This window comes from Cyprinodon tularosa, unplaced genomic scaffold (genome assembly GCF_016077235.1).
Source record: "Cyprinodon tularosa strain WSP-4 unplaced genomic scaffold, ASM1607723v1 ctg490, whole genome shotgun sequence".
NCBI lineage: Eukaryota > Metazoa > Chordata > Actinopteri > Cyprinodontiformes > Cyprinodontidae > Cyprinodon > Cyprinodon tularosa.
This window is the reverse complement of record NW_024039219.1, coordinates 239,343-262,795: the sequence shown is the minus strand read 5'-3', so window position 1 is coordinate 262,795 and position 23,453 is coordinate 239,343. Positions and strand designations below refer to the sequence as shown.

At 41.1% G+C, this 23,453-nt stretch overlaps 1 protein-coding gene across 1 annotated transcript; it reads left to right on the top strand.

The window, feature by feature from the left end:
- Positions 1–6,326: 6,326 nt before the first annotated feature.
- rpl5a (ribosomal protein L5a) lies at positions 6,327–14,307 on the top strand. The gene is made up of 8 exons (XM_038302466.1): positions 6,327–6,458; positions 6,784–6,853; positions 8,536–8,651; positions 11,078–11,212; positions 11,297–11,499; positions 13,664–13,841; positions 13,977–14,065; positions 14,152–14,307. The coding sequence occupies exons 1-8, from the start codon at positions 6,456–6,458 to the stop codon at positions 14,252–14,254; spliced, it is 897 nt and encodes a 298-aa protein (XP_038158394.1). The 5' UTR covers positions 6,327–6,455; the 3' UTR covers positions 14,255–14,307.
- The last annotated feature ends 9,146 nt before the right edge of the window (positions 14,308–23,453 follow it).

The following is a 23,453-nucleotide window of genomic DNA, read 5'->3' as shown; positions in this document are numbered from 1 at the left end:
ACGTTCTCACACTGAATTCGGAAATGCAACGGTTGGAACAGCCGTTCCCCTAACACTGTAAGACATCTATTTTTTTTTTTCTTAATACATTCAAATCTTAAGATGGGTTAAAGGTTTAGTGGAGGATTTTCAGTGAAAATGGGGACGAGAATGATTGACAATTAGGAGGACCACTTATTTAGATGATCCACATGGAAAAAGAACATCCTCCACAATACCTTTAAGACACCCTTTGCAGCCTGTCTCTAAAGCATGCTCAAGCCATCTTGCTTCAACTGGATTTTTATGATATATATATATATATATATATATATATATATATATATATATATATATATATATATATATATATATATACATACACTCACCGCCCACTTTATTAGGTACCCCATGCTAGTAACGGGTTGGACCCCCTTTTGCCTTCAGAACTGCCTCAATTCTTGGTGGCATAGATTCAACAAGGTGCTGGAAGCATTCCTCAGGGAGTTTGGTCCATATTGACATGATGGCATCACACAGTTGCCGCAGATTTGTCGGCTGCACATCCATGATGCGAATCTCCCGTTCCACCACATCCCAAAGATGCTCTATTGGATTGAGATCTGGTGACTGTGGAGGCCATTTGAGTACAGTGAACTCATTGTCATGTTCAAGAAACCAGTCTGAGATGATTCCAGCTTTATGACATGGCGCATTATCCTGCTGAAAGTAGCCATCAGAAGTTGAGTACATTGTGGTCATAAAGGGATGGACATGGTCAGCAACAATACTCAGGTAGGCTGTGGCGTTGCAACGATGCTCAACTGGTACCAAGGGGCCCAAAGAGTGCCAAGAAAATATTCCCCACACCATGACACCACCACCACCAGCCTGAACCGTTGATACAAGGCAGGGTGGATCCATGCTTTCATGTTGTAGACGCCAAATTCTGACCCTACCATCCGAATGTCGCAGCAGAAATCGAGACTCATCAGACCAGGCAACGTTTTTCCAATCTTCTATTGTCCAATTTCCATGAGCTTGTGCAAATTGTAGCCTCAGTTTCCTGTTCTTAGCTGAAAGGAGTGGCACCCGGTGTGGTCTTCTGCTGCTGTAGCCCATCTGCCTCAAAGTTCCACGTACTGTGCGTTCAGAGATTGCCCTTCTATCAGCTCCAACCAGTCTGGCCATTCTCCTCTGACCTCTGGCATCAACAAGGCATTTCCGCCCACAGAACTGCCGCTCACTGGATGTTTTTTCTTTTTCGGACCATTCTCTGTAAACCCTAGAGATGGTTGTGCGTGAAAATCCCAGTAGATCAGCAGTTTCTGAAATACTCAGACCAGCCCTTCTGGAACCAACAATCATGCCACGTTCAAAGTCACTCAAATCACCTTTCTTCCCCATACTGATGCTCGCTTTGAACTGCAGGAGATTGTCTTGACCATGTCTACATGCCTAAATGCACTGAGTTGCCGCCATGTGATTGGCTGCTTAGAAATTAAGTGTTAACGAGCAGTTGGACAGGTGTACCTAATAAAGTGGCCGGTGAGTGTATATATATATAAATATTTTTATATATATATACATTTTGAAACACTGATCCACGCTTTTGTTTCAACTCGATTGGACTACTGTAATGCACTTTATCTGGGAGTCAGTCAGTCGCTGCTCTCACGTCTGCAGCTAGTACAAAATGCTGCTGCACGACTTTTGACAGGTACTCGAAAGAGAGAATATGTGACCCCTGTCCTGGCCTCACTTCACTGGCTGCCTGTATATTTTAGGATGCATTTTAAAATTCTTATGTTTGTTTTTAAATCATTGCATAGTCTTGCCCCAGCTTACCTCACTGAGCTTCTTCATCCTTACGTGACCCATCGGTCGCTCAGGTCAGCAAATCAGCTGCTCTTGGAGGAACCGAGAACAAAAAGGAAGCTCAGAGGGGACAGGGCTTTCTCTGTTATGGGCCCTAAATTATGGAATGACTTACCTTTGCAGGTCAGAGAGGCCCCTTCTTTGCCCATTTTTAAAGCTCGTCTTAAAACCCATCTATTTTACTTGGCTTTCAACACCAGTGGGATCTAGTTTCAAATTGTATGTTTTTGTTTTTTAAACTGTTTTTAAATTACTTTTATTATGTTGTGTTCTTAAATTGTACAGCACTTTGCATCAACTGTGGTTGTTTTAAAGTGCTTTATAAATAAAGTTGGTATGCTATATATGCCCAAGAACAATGGCAGCAAGTCATCCGGCCTGCAGAGAAGCTGTTTGGCTGCAGTCCTCCATCTCTCCAGGATGTGTACGCCTCCAGGACTCTGAGGCTTGCAGGGAAGATTGCGGCTGACCCCTCGCACCCCAACCACAAACTATTTCAGTCACTTCCCCCTGGCAGGAGGCTGTGGTCCATCAGGACCAAAACCTCACGCCACAAGAACAGTTTCTTCCCATCCGCTACCAGCCTTATCAACCAGGCCCCGGGACCCCCGTGACACTGCCTCTCTCCCTCCCCCATTCAGGACCTAGACGCTACACGAACGTAGCATCTCCAGACCTCCTGTGTTACATTAAAGGCTGGTTTATGCTCAGAAACCAGGTCGTCGGCGTGTGTGTTGAATAAAGTGAATAAAGATATGCCCCGCCCCTTCCGTAGACACTCTGGTGCACCTCTCTAAAACTGTAGGTGACTGTAGACAGTGCCGCAGACAGGAGGCCTCCTATTGGTCAGATCTACATCCGCTATATAGTATGCCTATTTCCTGTTTGGTTCCTTGTTTTGTTTGTATGACCGCCATTGTGGAAAACGACTCGTTAAGATGGACCAGCTAGAAGAGCGAGGTCGCCCTCATGTCCCTCCGTTGTCGCACAAACTTCCCTTTTGCGTTGTAGTGTGGAATCACATAGCGCAGACCACACTTCAATATTGGGCATAAATCCTAAATATCTGCGTCATACCTGCGACAAGCTAACTGGGACACACTGCTGCGGGAGTATAACCAGCCCTTAACACACAGTCAACTTAGTACATAGCTATATACTATATATTGCATATGGTATATTGTATTTTCTATATTGTATATAGAAATAGATTCTGTATTCTGTATATCCAATTTGTCCACACCATCAACAGCAAGTCAAATTCCTTGTGAGTGCAAACCTACTTTGCAATAAAGTTACGGTACGAAAAAGCAGTATATATATATACATATATGCTTTATTGTGCCATACTAACCCCAAAAAAGTAGTACTTTTCATATTTTTGGCGATTTAAAAAACGAATATCAGGAAAACCATGCATGATTCTCATGCACATTTGCAATGAAGTGTAGGATAATATTTAAAGGAGGTTTATGGCTGCAGAAAATATGAGAAAATGTTAAATCAGAGGCACCGTGTATCCAGAGTAATAGTTTATGCTGCAGCCTCACTGGAGCCAAAGCGGCTATAGCAAGAGTCCTGGTCATCACTGACTGCGCAGTAAGGGGGAGAGTTCTCTTCCTTCTAATGTTAGTTTTCCATAATGTCTCTTCGTCTTTGTTTCTGGTTTGGCCTGAAAATCTGTCATACAGGCTGAATCAGTCGTGAAATATTCTGACCTTTTAGAGGATTTAAAACATCACAGATTTCATCATTGATCCTAATCATCATCATCATCATCCTCATCATTCTACTGAGGGAGCACGATTTCACAACACGCACTGACGAAGCATTAGCATCTCTAAATGTCACAGGCACGCTATGGTGTCTGCAGCAGCAACACAAATCCTTGAAAGTTTTTTTTTTTTTTTTGTCATGGTTAAGCGTTAAGGTTGGTTGAATTTCATTTGGATTCTGGGTGCAGAAATCGTGCATGGCTTAAAGTATTTCCTTATATAAATATCCAAACGTAGAAACTAATATGGGGGATTGTAGTGGTGATTCCAACCCTTCCATTGCTATTTTCCTTTCCCTGCTAAAGAAAGTGTTTCCCACAGCATAATCCTGCCACCGCCGTGTTTCACAGTAGATTTGACTTTTTTTCCACGTCTTTCCAAGCCCAGAGTTACAGAGTTACATATGAGCCCCTTTCCCAGTAAGATTGAAATCAACTGGAGTTTATCAGGCTTCAGTTTTTTTTTTATTCCTCTGAATATTCATGTATTTATGGTTCCTTTGTCAGCAAATATGTGGATCTCTGCAGCTTTTTCAGGGTGAGCATTGGTCTCTTGTCTGCCTCTCCTCACCTGCCCCTCGGTTTAGGGCACCGTTCACGTCCTGGTCAGGGTGCAGTAAAAAAGAATATCTAGCCACTATCATGCAACGTGTAAACTAAATGTGTTCATTCTAATAATGAAAGGTCAGGACTGCACAGTTCAGTTCAATTACATAGCGTCAATTCATAACACGTCACTTTACAGAGACGGTTCAACAAGATCATACAGTCAAACTGACTCACAGTTTTCTTTAAACCTTGGCAGACGGCCGCTCACATTGAGCCTAGTTCTGCTGGAGGTTTCTTCCTGTTAAAAGGGAGTTTTTCCTCTCCACTGTCGCTACAAGCATGCTTAGTGTGAGGAATTGCCTTCAAGTCAATCAGTTGATGCAATCAGCTGGTTTTCCTTACATTAGAAAACTTTGAATCAATCTGACTGGATGATCTGGTGAACTGGAAAGTGACCTGAGATGACATGATGTGAATTGGAGCTATAAAAAATAAACTGAATTAAACTCTAACAAAAATTTCATTTTTTTTTTTTTACAAATTTAAAAAATAATTTATATGACAAACTTTTATCACTGAGGCAGTGGGGCCTGCAGAACTGTTTCTTGGGGGCCCAGATGGGGCCACTAAAAATATTGGGGTGGCCACTGAAACTGAAAGCCATCATTTCAGGGTTTGAATCTATTATAGTGGCAAACCTGCCTGTAGAAATCAGTATACACCTCCTCATATCTTGGTTTATTGTTTGATTTTCAATGTTACGTCGCTAGCTGTGCAGAACGGGATGAAATGCTAAACTGATGCTACTAAAATTTAAAATGGCCAGTGGGGTGGCCAAGGTCACCCCTGGCCACCCCCTGGTGATGCCACTGCACTGAGTGTTCTTTAATCCTGCAACATGAGACATAAACTGATGAATCATTTCTGTTGTGACTCCATCCCTAACTTATTAGTTTATGATGATTTTATACCAAGAAGTAGTTATATTTGAGACATTAATCTTTTCTAATTCATTTTGTTCTGTAATGGGAGGACATAGCTGTGATGTGCTGTAAATTATTTTTTGCAAAAACAAAAGCCTAGTTCTAAAGATTCTGTCGTGATCTTGGAGGAACGCTACGGAAGCCGGCAGACCAAACCAGATGAGAGTGCGCATTCAGCGTCTGCTCTGCCGATAATGCAAGCGTAGAAGAAGAAATGTGCTGTTTACCTGTGCAAAGAAAGAAACAACGAAAGAAAAATGTCTGAGGACTTCAGTGTTGAGGAAGAGCATGAGTTCTTTGCCGAGCTGAATGCGCACTTTCATCTGGTTTGGTCTGCCGCGGTTTCCGTAGACTCGTGAACGCGCTTTCAGGAAATCCTATACACTACTGTTTATGCTCTAAAAACATTCTAAATGACTTTGTTTCGAGTAAATTCTGGATGCTACCCACTCAGGACACTTGGAATACATTGGACAAGCAGTATGGAGGAATATTGACACGTTTTTTGTGGACTTTTATGGACCTTTCTGCCTCGGGCGCCATAGACCTCCATTATTTGAATGTCAGCAGACAGCAAGAAGCCTCCCAGATCTCCAGATGCATTTGAGATATCAAAAAAGTACTCCAGAGTGTTGTTCAGCATGGGGGTGAGTAGAAAATGAAGGCTAATCATGTTTTGGGTGTACTATTCCTTTAATAAAATGCAAATGTTACTCTGATTTGAGACGACTTTGGAAAACTGAGACACAGTGAGGTTAGCTTGCAGCTACCATTTAGCAGCTGTCTGTGTGTGGTAACCCTTGATGCGCCGATTCCTGCCTCAGTCCACTTCCTATTATATATATATATATATATATATATATATATATATATTCTCATTTGAATTGAGAAAGCTTCCTGAAGAGGTGGCGAAACGTCTTCAAATCTTGGAAACCAAGTCCAGTGGATATTTTTTGAATTTTTATGGAATGACTATGACCTGGATGACTGAGAACCTTCATCAGCCATTGAGACCGGTCTAAGTAGGGAGTACCAAAATGGCGGCCGGTGGCTTCTCTTCGACCACGTACTACCAACTTGAATAATAGAGATCAGTGAATCAGACTCACTGCTATGTTCTGGCGCCCCCTGTAGGGCTCTCAACGCAAATGTTACATCCCATCCAGCAGGTGGCGCTGTGGCATAACGTGGCAGCCGTTCTTTAGCGGAACCAGATAACCGCTGCATGCGAGACTTCCGCGTCCCGTAGAGCGCTTCAGGAACTGTTGAGGAACGGGGTGAATTTAGGGAAAATGGTGAGTATATAAAGATGATTTCTGTCTTATATCGACCAGAAGTTGTCTGCCGGGAGCTGAGCGATGACGCAGGACTCTGTCCGGTACTGTGTGGGGCGGATGGAGCTGGATGTCAGCGGATGTTTGCTGGTTCATCCCGGTGAGCCGCTTGGTTCCAGCGTGGCGGCTCTCACGGCAGCCTGCTGGACCTTCGCTCAGCTCCTCAACTTCCCTCCAGAACCTTCTTATTTCTGTTTAAGCTCAACAGCATCCTTTAAACTCTTTATGTTCACCTATATTGTCATAATTCCCCAAACTAAGACCATCTCTGTCTGCATGTTTGCAGGGTTTCGTTAAGGTGGTGAAAAATAAAGCCTACTTCAAGAGATATGAAGTCAAATTCAGGAGAAGGAGAGGTAAATGGATCCATTGACTGATGGCGGGAGGAGTGCTAAGCTAACTGTTCATTGAGTCCCACTTTATGCATGTATTGAAAACCTTGGTACTTTATTTACATTTGATGCATTAAAAGCATAAACAGGTTTATGAGGCATCTTGAAGCCAAACTGTGTTGATTCCGTGTTACAGAATACTGACACCTGCTGGACATTTAAAGACACTACAGGCAGCTTATTTGATAGACTAAACTGAAATGATTTGGTGATCCAGTGCAATATTTAAAGTTATTGTAGGTAATATATTATTTTGTATCTGTTTAAATTGAAAATATATTTAATATTTTTAGACCCAGCCAATAATTCTATTCAGTTTATTTATATAGCGCCAGTTTACAACACATGTCATCTCAAGACACTTTCCAGTTCACCAGATCATCCAGTCAGATTGATTCAAAGTTTTCTATCTAAGGAAAACCAGCTGATTGCATCGACTCGTTGACTCTTCAGCAATCCCTCACACTAAGCATGCTTGTAGCGACAGTGGAGAGGAAAAACTCCCTTTGAACAGGAAGAAACCTCCAGCAGAACCAGGCTCAGTGTGAGCGGCCATCTGCTGAGGCCCACTGGGGTTCAAGGAGACAGAAGCAGACATAGAAAAAGAAGCATAGATACAAAAGGCAACTGTCAACCAGCTCCACAGGCGGCCCCGTCCAGGAAACACACAGCCAGGCAGACGAGCTCCGAGCCAGCTCCCATGTCAGAGGATGAAGAGAGCACATCCAGTTAGTCACAGTCAGAGAAACAGGACTACACTGGAAAACAGGCCAAGCTCCAACATCTAGAAACAAAGGTGTTGATGGCAGCAGCACAGCTGATATTTCTCTCCAGGATGGAGTCACAGCCAAACAGGAACAGACCAGATGAAGCTACTATGAGAAAAAGCAGAGAGAGCAGAACGTTAGAGATTGAACTAACAGATTCTGCAGAGTGGGAGAATAGAGATAGAATGAAGCAGAATGATGAAAAAGGGGGTCCCTATGTCCTCCAGCAGTCTTAAGTCTATAGCAGCATAATTATAGAGATAACTCAGGATAACCTGAGCCACTCTAGTATATCTATATAATGTAAACATATCAAAATTTATGGGCAAATTTACGGGTGAATAAGGATGCTTGTGGACTAGGATCTTAACTCATAATTTTAAAAGAATAAGTATGGTAAAAACGGTAAAGTCAATCAGAAATTAACTTTAATTCAGATAAGTTGAGTGATAATTGAGAGGAAAAGGATGATGCAATGATGCACATTATTGTTTTGCTCTATGGCTCCATGCTCCGACGCATCACTGTTAGCGGACCCATCACTACCTCGAACTCATTTCTTCATATTTGTTCTCTACATTTCTGAAATTAATGAGCTTTTATTAAATGCTGGGATCATTGTTCCAGCATTCTGATTGGCTGGAATACATATTAATTAATTGAGCTGTTAAATTAAATGATTGCCTTTTTTTTTTTTTTTGTACCGATCAATTTGTCAGAAATTTAAAGCAACAGATTTTTTTCTCAGATTTCTTTGACCTGCAGAGTAAAAAAAAAAGTGTAAACCAACATAAAACTGTTATCTTGGTAGAGCAGGACGGTTTGATGCTGATGTTCTTAACTGACCGTTTCACCGCTGACCTTTGGTTGAATTATCAGAGGGAAAAACCGACTTCTTCGCTCGCAAGCGCCTGGTTGTTCAGGATAAGAACAAGTACAACACGCCCAAATACCGACTGATCGTCCGCCTCTCCAACAGAGACGTCTGCTGCCAGGTGGGTGACCCACTAACCCTAACGGCTATGGAGAGAAATGTCTTCCTATATTATTGAATGCAAAACAAAAAGGAAATTTGAAGTAAAAGGGTTTAATGAGGGAATTTTAGAAAAACTTAGAGTAATTTATCATCTGCAATATTTTAAAATAGTTTTTCTTTAATTTTTTTTTTCAGATTTAGTTTTATAGTAGTTGCAGGTAGGCTAGTTCTGCCTCCATGTGCTCTGCTAACGATGACCCTTTCCACTTGTAAAGTGGAAGCTAGCAGCGTGTTGTGTTCAAGTTCTTTTGTTGTAAGAGAAGAGTAACATGTTGGATCCACAGATTTACCTGAGCTGCTAATCACCTGAGCTCACTGCCATACGCTACAGATCAAATGAGAAAATAATCAGAACACTGTAACCAGCGCTATGCTCGGCAGACTGCTAGCTAGCATCTGATAGAATTAACAGTCATTTTAAGAACCGCACGTTTAAAAGCTGATATTAAAACAAAAAAGTGTCTGACAGCATGGGTCTTTCGCACGTGACGTCACGCCCTGTGCATTGTGGGTAATTAGCGCCATATTGGGGGGTTACCGTGCAAGAAATTAGAGCTGCTATTAAAGCGTCCCGAAGAGATTTACCTTTTTTTTTTATCAAAAGCAACAAAAAAAAAAACACCTTTATATTTGCTATGAACCTTAATATTCCAGGGGTCACAAGATTAATTTTACTTACCATGTAAAAGAGCTTTATGTACTTTGAGTTTAATAATTTTGGAAGCTTTTTGCCGCTTGATAGGTTCGGATGCACCATAATTTACACTGAGATAAAGCTGTGAAGTGAAGACTTGTACAAGTTTGACTAACATCTTCCCTTTGTGGTGACCACAGTGTTAGTGCATCCTTCTGGTTGAAATGAGTATAAATGTTGCACCCAACCATTAGTAAACAGTCCATGAGCGTCCAGAGATTTGTAGTTTCTGAATTCTTTAAGTGTATATGCACTAATTATGTCCATATTTGTAGTTGGTGGAAATAGCGAGGGATCGGCTGTCCATGCTTTAGCTGCTAGCTCATACGGATCTATATTGCTAATTGAGGTTAGCTTAGCTAAATACCGGTATCTGCCGTCCTTATTGAGTTTATCTCTGTAAGGCTTCTTCTCGTTTTTATTGTGGATGTCCATGTTGCTGAAGTCATCGCGCTGTCATCGCGGCTTTACTGTCAATACTTGAACTCAAATGAACTTCATTGCGATTAGGCAGGTTACCCCCCAACATGGCGCCTCATTGTGTCGAGATCACGTGACTGCAAAAGACCCATTGTGTAGACAAGAGAGAACCCGAATGCTAAGCTCAGACCTAAAGCAGGGAAAACGCACGAGCTGCTTCATTTCTGATGCTTGTACCAGTTTTGGTTCTGATGCACAGCTAGAAAAGTGCGTCCGATGCGCGGTGGGCGGAGCTAACCGTATCCTTTCTTTGTCTGGAACAATTGCAGCTAAATTTGCTGTGATCAGTTCGCGCTCTTCGCGCTTTTCCGCTACTGTTTGCTGCTGGAAGCCGGTTTTTCACGTACTTAATCCAAACTGCAGGCACCAGGATTTTAAAATCTAACAATATTCTGCCATTTTAAGTTAATTTAGGCGTTGATAAACTGTTTCAGAGGAGTGGTCATAGCGCTCTGCATCAGCAGTGCTGTGTCTGACTCCCTGCCAGCTCCCAGATCAGCTTCTGATTGGTTGATGCGGCGCGTCTAGCAGCTAAAGTTAAATTTCTCCAACTCCAGCAGCTGCTGCTTCTGAAGCGCATCAGCTGCTCCAAACGCGCTGCAGGACGTTTTGCTGCGCCTTGATGCGCGTCAATCATTGACATGTAAACTAGCTGCTTCTGCTTCTTCTGCTGCTTGCGGTCTGAATGTAGCATTAACGATGCAGCATTCACCACATCGAATCATTTCACTGCTGTCCGCCATGTTGGAAGGTCAAAGTTTACCTCAATTCTGGACTCATAGAATCTTCCCAGTGGAAAATAAGACATGAGAGTTTTTGGTATTTTCCATAATCACGTTGCCACATGAAGGCACCGTTAGTTATACAGATTACCAGTTAGATTTCAGGATGCTCTGCGTGGACCAATAGAAACTGGCCTGCTCTGTGTTCGCGTTGGCAACAAACCAACCAAAAATAAAGATCAAGTCTCCACACAAGAAAAACACAATTTGGAGGGAACAAATAAAATAAAATGTAACCTAATTTGGCAAACAAAAAAATTATTTGTTGAACTCTTTAATTTAAATATTTTATTTTTAAAAGCACTTTCAAATTTATTTATTTTTTTAACTTTTTCTTTTCTTTTACTAATATTGGAGCCAATTTCTCCCCATACTTTGTCCCGTTTTATTGTTTCTAGAGGATCTGAATGATTTTTCTCCACCTTCCAGATCGCCTACTCAAAGATCGAGGGAGACCACATCGTGAGCGCCGCTTACTCCCATGAGCTGCCCAAATACGGGATCAACGTGGGCCTCACTAACTACGCCGCCGCCTACTGCACCGGCCTGCTGCTGGCCCGCAGGGTAAACCGGCTGCAGCCTGTCACACTCAGCCTCCTGCAAAGCTTCGGACTCCTAACGTTTAAACGTCTGGTTTTCACTTTATAGCTGCTGCACAAGTTCGGCATGGATCAGATTTACGAAGGTCAGGTGGAGGTGACGGGAGACGAGTTTAACGTGGAGAGCGTGGACGGGCAGCCCGGCGCCTTCACCTGCTACCTGGATGCAGGGCTGGCCAGGACCTCCACAGGAAACAAGGTGTTTGGGGCCCTGAAGGGGGCCGTGGACGGAGGGCTGGCCATTCCTCACAGGTCAGAATCAAGCTTCTACGTTCACCACCACGGTCGGGCTCCGCACAGCGGGACGCTAACTGTTTACTAGCATGTCTCTTTGGGAGCGTTTTTCACAGAAGTTTTAGTTTATACAACAGCAAACATTTATTATCAAACAAACATTAGCAATGGATCTTAAACAGAGGGAGTACGGAAAATTATTTTTTATTTTTGAAAACAAAAAACATGTTTCTATAAAGAAAATCAGAGAAAAATGCAATTTAACCCTTTATAGGGTAGGTTAGCGTAACCCTTACAAATGGACCAAACCCCCCCACCGTCCCTCAGTGAGGTCTAGACGCACAAGATCTATATCCAGCCATTCAGCAAAAATGCTGCTACATGGCTGCACATCTTATTTTGGCTTTTGACCAATTAGAAGAGTCCCTCAATGACATATTACCTACTGGAGATTAAGTTGGGGAAGAAAAAAAAGGTAATAAGCAAACTGAAAAGTTACAAAGTAAAGTTAAAAAGTTTATATTTAAGTTTATAAACTAAAAAATCTAATTGCCAGTATCAGCATTAATGCCTCTAAGGTTATGTTGGACCAAAAAATAAAAATGTTTCTCTCACTTATAGAAGCACTTTGATTATTTTCTTAATATATTCGGGCGAGTTTGCGTTTCTTGTTTTTGCATTGACATTAATATTTTGCCATCAAAATATTCATATTATTTATTGTTACAAATGTAATAAGTTCTTGTCCTGGATTCCAATAATACTGTTGGCTGGAAATTTAGATTATAAAGGGTTAAAGGAAATTTGAAAATCCTTTAAAAATAATTCATGCGTATAATAAAGTTAAGCCAGCGTTTCTACACTTTGCTATTTTTTAGAATTTATGTTTTTTTATCAGATGTAATAGAACATTAATATTTAAAAATGTTTTTCTAATTTAAAACTTTGACACACACACACATATATATATATATATATATATATATATATATATATAATAAGACATGTAACCATTTGCAAGCCTTGGGTACGTAGCAGATGACTCATTTTGTTTATTTGTATATTTATGTATTTGTTTTAAAATTTCTATTTACAAAACATGTTCATCACAACATTAATGGAATCAAATTCACTCCATATTCTTTGACGGCTTCAGGCTGTTTTTAGCTCTTTTTTTTTTTTTTTTTTTATCTATAATGTCTTTATTCAGTTGAGAAAAGCTCTCATTCTAACTTTTTTAAAGATCCAAATAAGTAAAGTTGCATATTTACGAGAATAAACTGACATTTTCCGAGATTATAAAAACTCCCGTATTTAGAAGGAAATGGGTAGAAAATTTATAAGACTAAAACGCAAATTTACAAGAAAATAAACATGCATGTTTACGAGATTGTAAGCATGCAAATTTAGAAGAAAAATGCAATTTAAAGAGGAATTTGAAAAATCATTAAAAAAAATTCATGCATATTTTAAAGTTCAGTGTTTTTTATACTTTATGCTATTTTTAAATTAAAGGAAAATTCATGTCATAGAACATACTTTTTTTTTTTACTTTTCTTTAATATTTTTCAAATTTTTTAAAATATATTCTAGTTTTTGATATGAGATTTAATGTTTTTCTTCACATTTTTTGTCTTATTTGGAAAAATGTTCATTTGATTTGTGTTTATCTGACTGTGTTCATTATTATTCCTCCACTAAATGAAAGAAATAAGAATATATTATTATCTAGAGACTTTTAATAACAGGAGAAATGCAGCTCCAGACGACCTGAGCGTGCGATGATGTCATCAGTACATCAGTTCCAGTTGACCCAGATTTATTCCGCGTTCTCCCAGAGTCCAGACTTTCCTGTGTTCTATTCAAGAACAGACTTGGCGAGAACACGAGTCCGTACTCGCGTTCTAATGAATTGAGAAACGGCCTCAATTTACTTTCCTAACCATTGGACCAAAGTGTTGTTCTGCTTCAGTTAAATACCCATAATGCTTTGCTGCATCATCATGACTGATTCCATCCTGGAAGAAAAACAACATGGAAATAGAGCTGGTTTGTTCCAGGTTCGCTTATCGGGATTCTGATCAGATGGATGCAGATTAGTTTCTGTGTGTTTATTGTTTGATCTTTCATTGGGAGGAGGAGGAGGATCCACCTTCCTGACTTTGCCTGTTTTTACCTGCAGCTTGAAGCGTTTCCCTGGTTACGACTTGGAGAGCAAGGAGTTCAACGCCGAGGTGCACCGAAGGCACATCATGGGCATGAACGTGGCCAACTACATGTCCTACCTGATGGAGGAGGACGAGGAGGCCTACAAGAAGCAGTTCTCTCGCTTCATCAAGAACGGAGTGGCACCAGACACGGTAGGACGCCGTCCGTCGCTCGCTCCGTGAAATCCAGCGTCCTGCATCGTTGGCTGATGTTCACCGTGGTTTTAGAAGCACAGCTCGCCGTTCTGAACGCCGCCGTTTAAACGTTTCCCTTCTTTTTGGTTTCAGGTAGAAGAAATGTATAAGAAAGCACACGCCGCCATCAGAGCGAATCCCGTACTTGAAAAGAAACCCAAAAGAGACGTCACAAAGAAGAGGTGGGTTAACCGCGTCCAATCAGAGCAGCCGCTCAGCCGATGGAGCGAACCTTCATCAGTCGGCTTGTTTTGTTTTTCTGGTGCAGGTGGAACCGCGCCAAGTTGTCGCTGGCACAGAGGAAGAACCGCGTCGCCCAGAAAAAAGCCAGCTTCTTACGAGCACAAGAACAAGAAGCAGGGGACGGTTAGGGGCCGACAGGACGGGGCCCGTCCTCACAGACTAATAAATGTGTTCAAGTCCACCCCATCTCTGTGTTTCTGTCTTCCACTGCAGCCTCACAGTTAAACAGTAAAATAATTTAGTTTCTAGAAACATTCATGTCTGATAGACGACTTAATAAGAGTGTACGTATGGAGAGAAAGTTGGTCCAACATTATGGAATGCCAAGAACACGTTTCAAAGAAGGGAATTTGAAGGAAACTCATTTCAAGTTTGAACACTTACAAATTCTTCTCAATAAAAACGGCTTTGAAAGTTATTAGTTTGCAGAATATGAAATAGATATTTTTTGAGATAATTTTTTTCTGATTTTATTTTCCTTTTATATAAATGTATAGAAATATATATATATATATTTATACACATTTTTTTGTAGGGATGCAAGATATTGGGATTTTGGCCGATATCCGATATGCCGATATTTTAAAACTCATGTAGCCGATAACCGATATCGATACCGATGTTAAAGCTGGACAAAAATAAGTAGTCATTGAAAATAGCAGTTTTGTTATCCATTTCTGACACTTTGAAAAATAATATACTCAAATATATTTTCATATGCTGATATCAAATAGATTTTTAAAAACGCGGTATCGATCTATTTTACTTTCAAAATCTGGTGAAATTTCATCGTTCTGTTACAAACTCTCGTGATATTTTGCAAATTCTTGTGAGATTTTGTTAGTAAAATAGATCGATACCGCGTCAATATATCAACATATAAAAATATGGCAACATTTTGTGAATTTTCGGGGGATTTCGTAGCATAACGATGACATATAGCAATATTTCATTAGTAAAAGAGATTGATATGGTGTTTTTAAATGGCAATATATCAGCATATGAAGATATTGGGATATTTTAATGGATCAATATTTTTTAAGTCTTTAAAAAAAGTTTTTTAGGAAGAAGTAGTATTTTTTATTTTTTTTTAGACTTTAGAAACTCAGAAGCTGATCAAATATCGGGTTAAATATCGGTGGGGTGGCCGATGTCCGATATTCAGCTTTAAGGCCGATACCGATAGGGGGCCGATTATATCGTGCATCCCTATTTTTTGGGTCTAATGGGAAACTTTTTAAAGTTAAAGGAAATTGTTTAAAAATATATAATTGACAATTTGAGAGAGAAAATCTGGAAATGTTGAATTGCATACACAAGTTTATTTTATTTCAACGTTCCATTTTCTCCTCATTTCCTCTTTTAAAACTCGTCAGGCCAAACGGCCCGTCTGCTGAAACCGCTCCCTAACCAATAACCCTTAACTATCAAGTGTCGCTCCCAGTGAAGTCTCCCTCGGCTGTGGAAGGCGCCTTTTTTTCCCCCTAACTTCGATTTTCTATCGGTGACAAAGATGCAGCAAAGCAGAGGAACTTAAATTTGAATGCCAGTGTTTCCTCCACCAGTAGTTCACCATTGCACCTGCTGCTAAATTCCAGACTGAACATCTGCTCTAACCCCTAAATCACTATATAGAGCGGGGACTATATAGTGGACTTTACACTTAGATTTTATTTTGTACAGGCGTGTAAACAGAAATTTTGTTAGGAGCAGCTGTCTAGACAACCTCATTTTTTTTTAAGTACAGCCTTGATAAGGTAGGCAGCAGTGATGAAAAACAGTAACGTAAACTTATGACTGTTTAGTTACAGTTCTAACATTCAGGATTTTTTTTTTTGTAACCCATTCTACAAAACATTCAGCAGTGTGATGGCGGTGGGGAAGAAGCTGCTGCAGAACCTGCTGGTCCTGCATTGAATGCTGTGAAGCCTCTTCCCAGAGGGCAGCAGGGAGAACAGTCCATGGTGGGGGGGTGAGGGGTCATTGATGATATCACGGGCTCGGGACACGCAGCGCTGGGATGAAATGTCTTTAATGGAGGGAAGAGGAGCCCCCATGATCCTCTCCAGTGAGACCACAGTGAGACAGCTGCTCAGAACGCTCTCTATGGTGCTTCTGGAGAAGGTGAGGACAAAACCTAGAACAGATAATGGATGTCTATTCTATTCACATTTCTCTATCTGTAGGATGGGTTTATGTGTTGCCTTCTCAATTCAGAGGGCCCCCTGCCTGTCTTTGCCTTGGGCCCCAAATGTTCTAAATCCGCCCCTGCCTACTTCAGTTCATATTTTAGGTTCCACTTTACAGCTGATTTTCTCTGTTGAGTAATTTCTATTTCAATCTGAAAAACTCACACGAAGAGAAAAGACAATTAGGAGAAACGTCTTTGGCGCTCAGACCACGGCAGGAAACATTAGCGCTGAATTTTGATAGCTATGCATGAACAGGAGTAAAGAACAGGGATGTTTCCCTCCAAATTCCTCAGGGAGTTTGGTCCATATTGACATGATGGCATCGCACAGTTGCCGCAGATTTGTCGGCTGCACATCCATGATGCGAATCTCCCGTTCCACCACATCCCAAAGATGCTCTATTGGATTGAGATCTGGTGACTGTGGAGGCCATTTGAGTACAGTGAACTCATTGTCATGTTCAAGAAACCAGTCTGAGATGATTCCAGCTTTATGACATGGCGCATTATCCTGCTGAAAGTAGCCATCAGAAGTTGGGTACATTGTGGTCATAAAGGGATGGACATGGTCAGCAACAATAACCAGGTAGGCTGTGGCGTTGCAACGATGCTCAATTGGTACCAAGGGGCCCAAAGAGTGCCAAGAAAATATTCCCCACACCATGACACCACCACCACCAGCCTGAACCGTTGATACAAGGCAGGATGGATCCATGCTTTCATGTTGTAGACGCCAAATTCTGACCCTACCATCCGAATGTCGCAGCAGAAATCGAGACTCATCAGACCAGGCAACGTTTTTCCAATCTTCTATTGTCCAATTTCCATGAGCTTGTGCAAATTGTAGCCTCAGTTTCCTGTTCTTAGCTGAAAGGAGTGGCACCCGGTGTGGTCTTCTGCTGCTGTAGCCCATCTGCCTCAAAGTTCCACGTACTGTGCGTTCAGAGATGCTCTTCTGCCCACCTTGGTTGTAACGGGTGGTTATTTGAGTCACTGTTGCCCTTCTATCAGCTCCAACCAGTCTGGCCATTCTCCTCTGACCTCTGGCATCAACAAGGCATTTCCGCCCACAGAACTGCCGCTCACTGGATGTTTTTTCTTTTTCGGACCATTCTCTGTAAACCCTAGAGATGGTTGTGCGTGAAAATCCCAGTAGATCAGCAGTTTCTGAAATACTCAGACCAGCCCTTCTGGCACCAACAATCATGCCACGTTCAAAGTCACTCAAATCACCTTTCTTCCCCATACTGATGCTCGCTTTGAGCTGCAGGAGATTGTCTTGACCATGTCTACATGCCTAAATGCACTGAGTTGCCGCCATGTGATTGGCTGCTTAGAAATTAAGTGTTAACGAGCAGTTGGATAGGTGTACCTAATAAAGTGGCCGGTGAGTGTATATAATTATTTCATGGTCCTGTGTCGCAGTGCATCGAAACCATTAAAAGAATCTGTCAAACTCACCCATCAAAGTTAGGGGGCGGGGTTAACACGAATCGAGTCTCTGTAATCGATTTGCTTCGCCTTAATGTGCAGGGTGACCAATCAGGTGTTAGATAACCGCCCCCTAACTTTGATGGGTGAGTTTGACAGATTCTTTTAATGGTTTCGATGCACTGCGACACAGGACCATGAAATAATTAAATGCACACTGAAATAATTATAAATATTTTTTTAATAAAATGAAGACGTATTTTATTAAATTAATGACACATTCATATATTTAGTTCCTTATTTATTTAATGAATTACACATTTAATTGTTTATCGCTGTATTTATTTATTTAATTGTGGCACTTTATATTAGTGACGTGGTTTTAATTAATGAATGACACATTTATTTATTTAACTCCACAATTAATTAATTATTGACACATTTAATGATTTATTTACTGCTGTATTTATTTATTTTATTTTGGCACTTTTTATCCTCCATAAATTAAACATTGTATCAAGTTATTTTTCAAATCAATCCTGACAAAGAGACATGGCTCCCATGACAGTGAGTGGTATGGCGTTTATTTGTGAAAAAAACAAAGTAAACATGAAAACTGAAGGCAGCAGTGGAAGTCAGCTGGATGTGCTCTACAGGTCGACAGTTCAGTGGTTCGACTCACATCTCAATCCAGCTAAAGTGAAAATTAACCTTTTTATTTTCTATAATCAGCATCTGGTATCTCACATTTCCAGTTTAAAGTTAAACAGTCTTTAAAATAACAGCATGATGTGTGACAGAATCCAAAAATCAGCCCAGCTTTAAACAGAGACAATAGAAAACAACATGAACCTCTGTTACTTCTAATTATGATTAAAAAATAAATCTTAGACAGATGTGATAAAAGAACAGAGTATAAACTTTGCTGTGTTAAACACAGAAAACATCCTTTATAAAAGGACAGGAGAACATTCACCTTCTGAAGCAGGATCTTCTTCACACTGGAGATTGATGCTTTTATTCTAATAATGTCCACAAACATAAGGCCATGAGGGCTTCTTCTTCTGTTGCTGCTTAAAACAGACATTTGTTCACATTCAATCACAGTTTGGAGTTCTGAGTAGTTTATCCTGCCTTCATTTCCAATCAACTTCAGGCAGCGAACCACTGACAGCAGACCGATGATCTATAGCGAAATAATCTCCCAGCAGATGTGTTGGAGTAACAGAAATCCTGCATGAGTTCAGTTTAATCATTCTGTGAGAAACAAACAGCCGTCGAATCGTTGGTCATAATTAATGCTGTTTCTGCAAACAGATCCTTATTGGGAGATCCGGCTCTGGTTCTCTGATCAAAGGAGCGCAGTGGTTTTAGATGCTTCTACAGAAGAGACCAGGAACCGTTTCCTCCTGATAAAAAAGGTTATCTACACCAAGCATCCGACCTGATAGTGTTTAGATGGTCCCTTTGGTATGGAAGACAAACAGTGTCATTGGAGTCTGCACTTCATTTAAACACTGATTTTTTTTTTTTTAGCACCGAATTTCAGAGATGGGAAGTAACGAAGTACAAATACTTCGTCACTGTACTCAAGTAGATTTTTCTGATATTTTTACTTTACTTTACTACTTATTTTTATGGCGACTTTTTACTTCTACTCCTTACATTTTTACACAAATATCTGTACTTTCTACTCCTTACATTTTAAAAAAATTGGCTCATTACTTTAGTTTTGAATCATTTCAATGGAGTTACCGTTATTATTTTTCACGTCATCAATACCAAATTCAATCTAATTGGATGGGAATCTACGTTGCATTTGCCGCACCACTACAAGATGAATCGACAGATTCGGCGGGATTCATTGGCGGCAAATCATTGCAGCTTGGTGGCGGTGGCGTTAGCATAGTAGTATGGACGACGAGATGATTGAAAATGAACACAACGGAGATCTAGTCCTATTGGCAGACATCCATTTAAAATGTAGGCAACGGCATGAAAAAAGTGGTTTCTACTTTTACTTTTATACTTTAAGTAAATTTACAAGCCTGTACTTTGTTACTTTTACTTGAGTAAAGAATTTTAATCAGTACTTCCACTTTTACCAGAGTATTTTTTTAAACAAGTATCTGTACTTTTACTCAAGTACGGAAAGTGAGTACTTTTGCCATCTCTACCGAATTTTAAAAACTGAATTTTTTTTACACATTGAATTCCTTAAAATTCCTGCAAAACATTCGCCTGCTAAATTTACTGCAAATGTGTTGACCTTTTGGTGAACTCAAGCCAAAGCAATCTAGACTCGAAGCAGTCGAGCAGCTTCCAGCCAATGAAATCAGCTCATTTGGTCATGTGACACAACAGGTGGGCGTGGCTTTGTTCCCGTCTGAATGAGGAGATTTTCTTGTTAATTAGATATGATTAAAAAACGTCAGGTAGCTACTAATAGGGCTTGGGATCCGCGTTGCATTGTGGGACGTTGCGGCCATGTTGAGGGCTACGCGAACGTCAACATAGCTCTGAAACAAAGTTGTTGTTGAACGAAGAGACGTAGAAGTAGAGAGAAAAAAGATGTTAAAATCCCGAAAAGCATCTGGAATTTACCGGGACACATTAAATTGAGAAGCCAAGGACCGGTATGTTGACAAAATCAGCATTATTAATAATTTGGATCCATATAAAGTTCCAAACAATGAGTGGAGCACCGATGAGTGAGCGCCTATACTTCAAAACAGTTCCGAAGCTACGAGTCCTTGGAGTCTCATGTGCAGTTCATGAATGGATGGGTTCAGGAGCTGCAGATCATAAAGCCAGCAAACAGTGGGAACACAGTAATCCGTACGAAGGTAAGCTGTGATCAGACGGGCTCTGGAACCTGCTAGTTTAGCAACTGCTAACCGCTAGTGCTAACAACCACTCACGCATGTAATGTACTTTTAAATAGCTGCTATGTGTTTCAAAGGTGTAGTTAGTAACGTTAACTGCCAACCCTCCGGGTTTCTCACGTATTTGAGCCTTTTCCCGCTGCCGTTTTTATTATTTTCCCGTAAAAGATCACAACTTTGAAGGAAAGAAACAAAGTAGGCTATAAAATAAAACCGTGCATCTTTAACTTACCAGAATGAAAATGCAGGGAACACACTCTCAATGACATCAGGATACTGTGGAAAGTTATGTTCGGTCGTCTTACAGCCGCGATCCAAGCTAGCCGACGACTCTTTATCTCTGACGCTTGGTCTCCATGGTTACGCCTCCAGGCAGGAAAGCGGTGGAAAGTTAACCCATTTTCTATGTTTCCATGGCGATCATGTGTTGCGCTGTTACAGCCCACAATACAGCAACGGTTTACCATGGTTGAAACCAAGTTAAGGTGAAATTAATCAAATTAAAACACGGCTGAGAGGGAGTACAGTATGTGGTAGTCATAGGCAGTAGTCTGAGCAGCGGTAAAAGAGGCCTTCAAGATGGCGGCCACACAAAGTAATTATGTCATGACGCCCAAGCCCTATAGACAGCCATTAGTTTTTCATAGTGGGTGAAATAACTGAGCCAATCACAGCTAAGATCTGCCAAGGCTCTTGGTTTGATCCAGAAGAAGCGGCCAACGGGAAACTTCTTTTTCTTCTTCTGACCTAATGAGCTAATTTCATTAGCTAGCAGCTGCTCGAGCGCAGTGTAGATCACTTTGGCTTGAGCTCACCAAAAGGTCAACACATTTGCAGTTTTTTGCAGCTGACTTTTCACCAGATAAAAATTCAGTGTAAGGAATTTGTCCTTACTTACTGCAAGCAGACAGTAAGGTCGTTCAATATCCAATGAGACAGGAGGTGTTATACCCTGACTACTTCGGCTTGTAAAGAAATAATCAACACAAAAGGTTATCACTAAAAAAGTTGGTTGTTCATAGACTAATGTATACAAACATATTCATAAAGAGATAGTTGGAAGGAAAAGCTGGGTCAGAAAAAGGTACAACAGCCTTCAGAGGATTTTTGGACACCATGTATTGATGAATTTGACTTATACTGACAAGGAGTAACATGCTTGCATAAAAAAAAAAAAAAAAAAAAAAGGAAGGAATTTTTTTTTTTTTTACCTTTATTTCAAAGTGTAAAAAAATTCAGTGCGAAAAAATCTTGGTGTACAAAAAAATTCCAAGGACACTGTTTTTCTTCCATACTTTGGAGCCGAAATAGAACTACATCACTGGGTGCGATGAGATAGAGATGTGGCTCCATCTGCTGGCAGAACCACAGAACTGACAGAAAGCCAAATGGTGAAAATAAAGGCAGCTACTTAACAGCGCCCAACCATCCTCTAATGCCTCGCTGTGAGGCGACAGCTGGACCCGTTTGAAGACCAACAGATATCCATTAAATCAACTGATCTACAGAACCTCTCAGTTCTAGTGGATCATCCACTGAACCTCCATCAGAACATCAAGAAAGAGAAAATTCCTGTTCCTAGAGACGCGAACAGGGAGACAGCATCAAGGTAAGAACCAATCAATTGATTTATCTATTTATAGGCGTTTGTATTTAGACTGCAGAGCCTAAGAATAGCATTGCTGTTGCTAGTATCAGTATTAATAAGGACGTTTACCTAAACATCTTCAGCTGAATCTGAAAACCTCAGCAGCTTTGGTTCCGCCTCAGTGAGCGAAACGTTGAATGTCTCATTCGTTGCGCTACTTGAGTCTTTATCCCCCTAAGAGTCAAAAATGTTGGGGGATTTTCTTTGCAGCTGGATCTTGCAGTTTCATTATTTTCACAACTTCGCTGCAAGGTGCTAACTAGCTTAGCCTTTATATATCCTAGTTTGCTCCCTGCCTACATGTGTCGTATCGTACCTCAGTTATTATTATAAATTTACAACAAAGGACTTTTTTCACTAATCCATCCATGCGAGGTCCCCGCTAATTTTGTACTCAGCTACAGCTCAAACTCTACAATGAAATCTCAGGGTCTATAAGTTCAAAGCTAACGATGTTCTTCCACTGTACGGCCTGACGTGATCTATAAGGTCACACTGTACGTCCAAAAACCACACATTGGATTTGGCACCGAGAGATGGCGCTGGTCAGACTCTTCAATCCGGAAGAAGAACTTGCTTGTTTGTACATGCGCAGTGCTCAAGGTTCTGGAAAATCGGCTCTTAGCTCTGCTTCAACAGCAGGATTTTCTCACAAGGGCCAACTGAATTGTTTGATTTTCTCCCAACCTTCCAATTGCTGATTGGGAGGTGGTTGTGAGAGGCTGATCGCTCCTCGTTACCCCCTGTACACGACACGATGCACAATACACCATGAGGCTGAAACCCAACAAGATCCCAAAATTCTCACACGACTGGAAAATCTGCCAGAAAAGGTTAGAAGTTTGTACAGTGTATGCCCGGCCTAAGTCCCATCACTGATAGAGGTTCCAGTCTAACCAAGGACCAGCCAGGGAACAGCCAAGAACCAGCCAAGAACCAGCCAGGGACCGGCCAAGGAACCAGCCATGGACCAGCCACAGACCAGCCAAAGACCAGCCAGGGACCAGCCAAGGAACCAGCCAGGGACCAGCAACGGACCAGCAAAGAAACCAGCCAGGGACCAGCCAAGGAACCAGCCATGGACCAGTAAAAGACCAGCCAAGGAACAGCCACAGACCAGCCATGGACCAGCCAAGGAACCAGCCAAGAACCAGCCAGGGACCAGCCAAGGA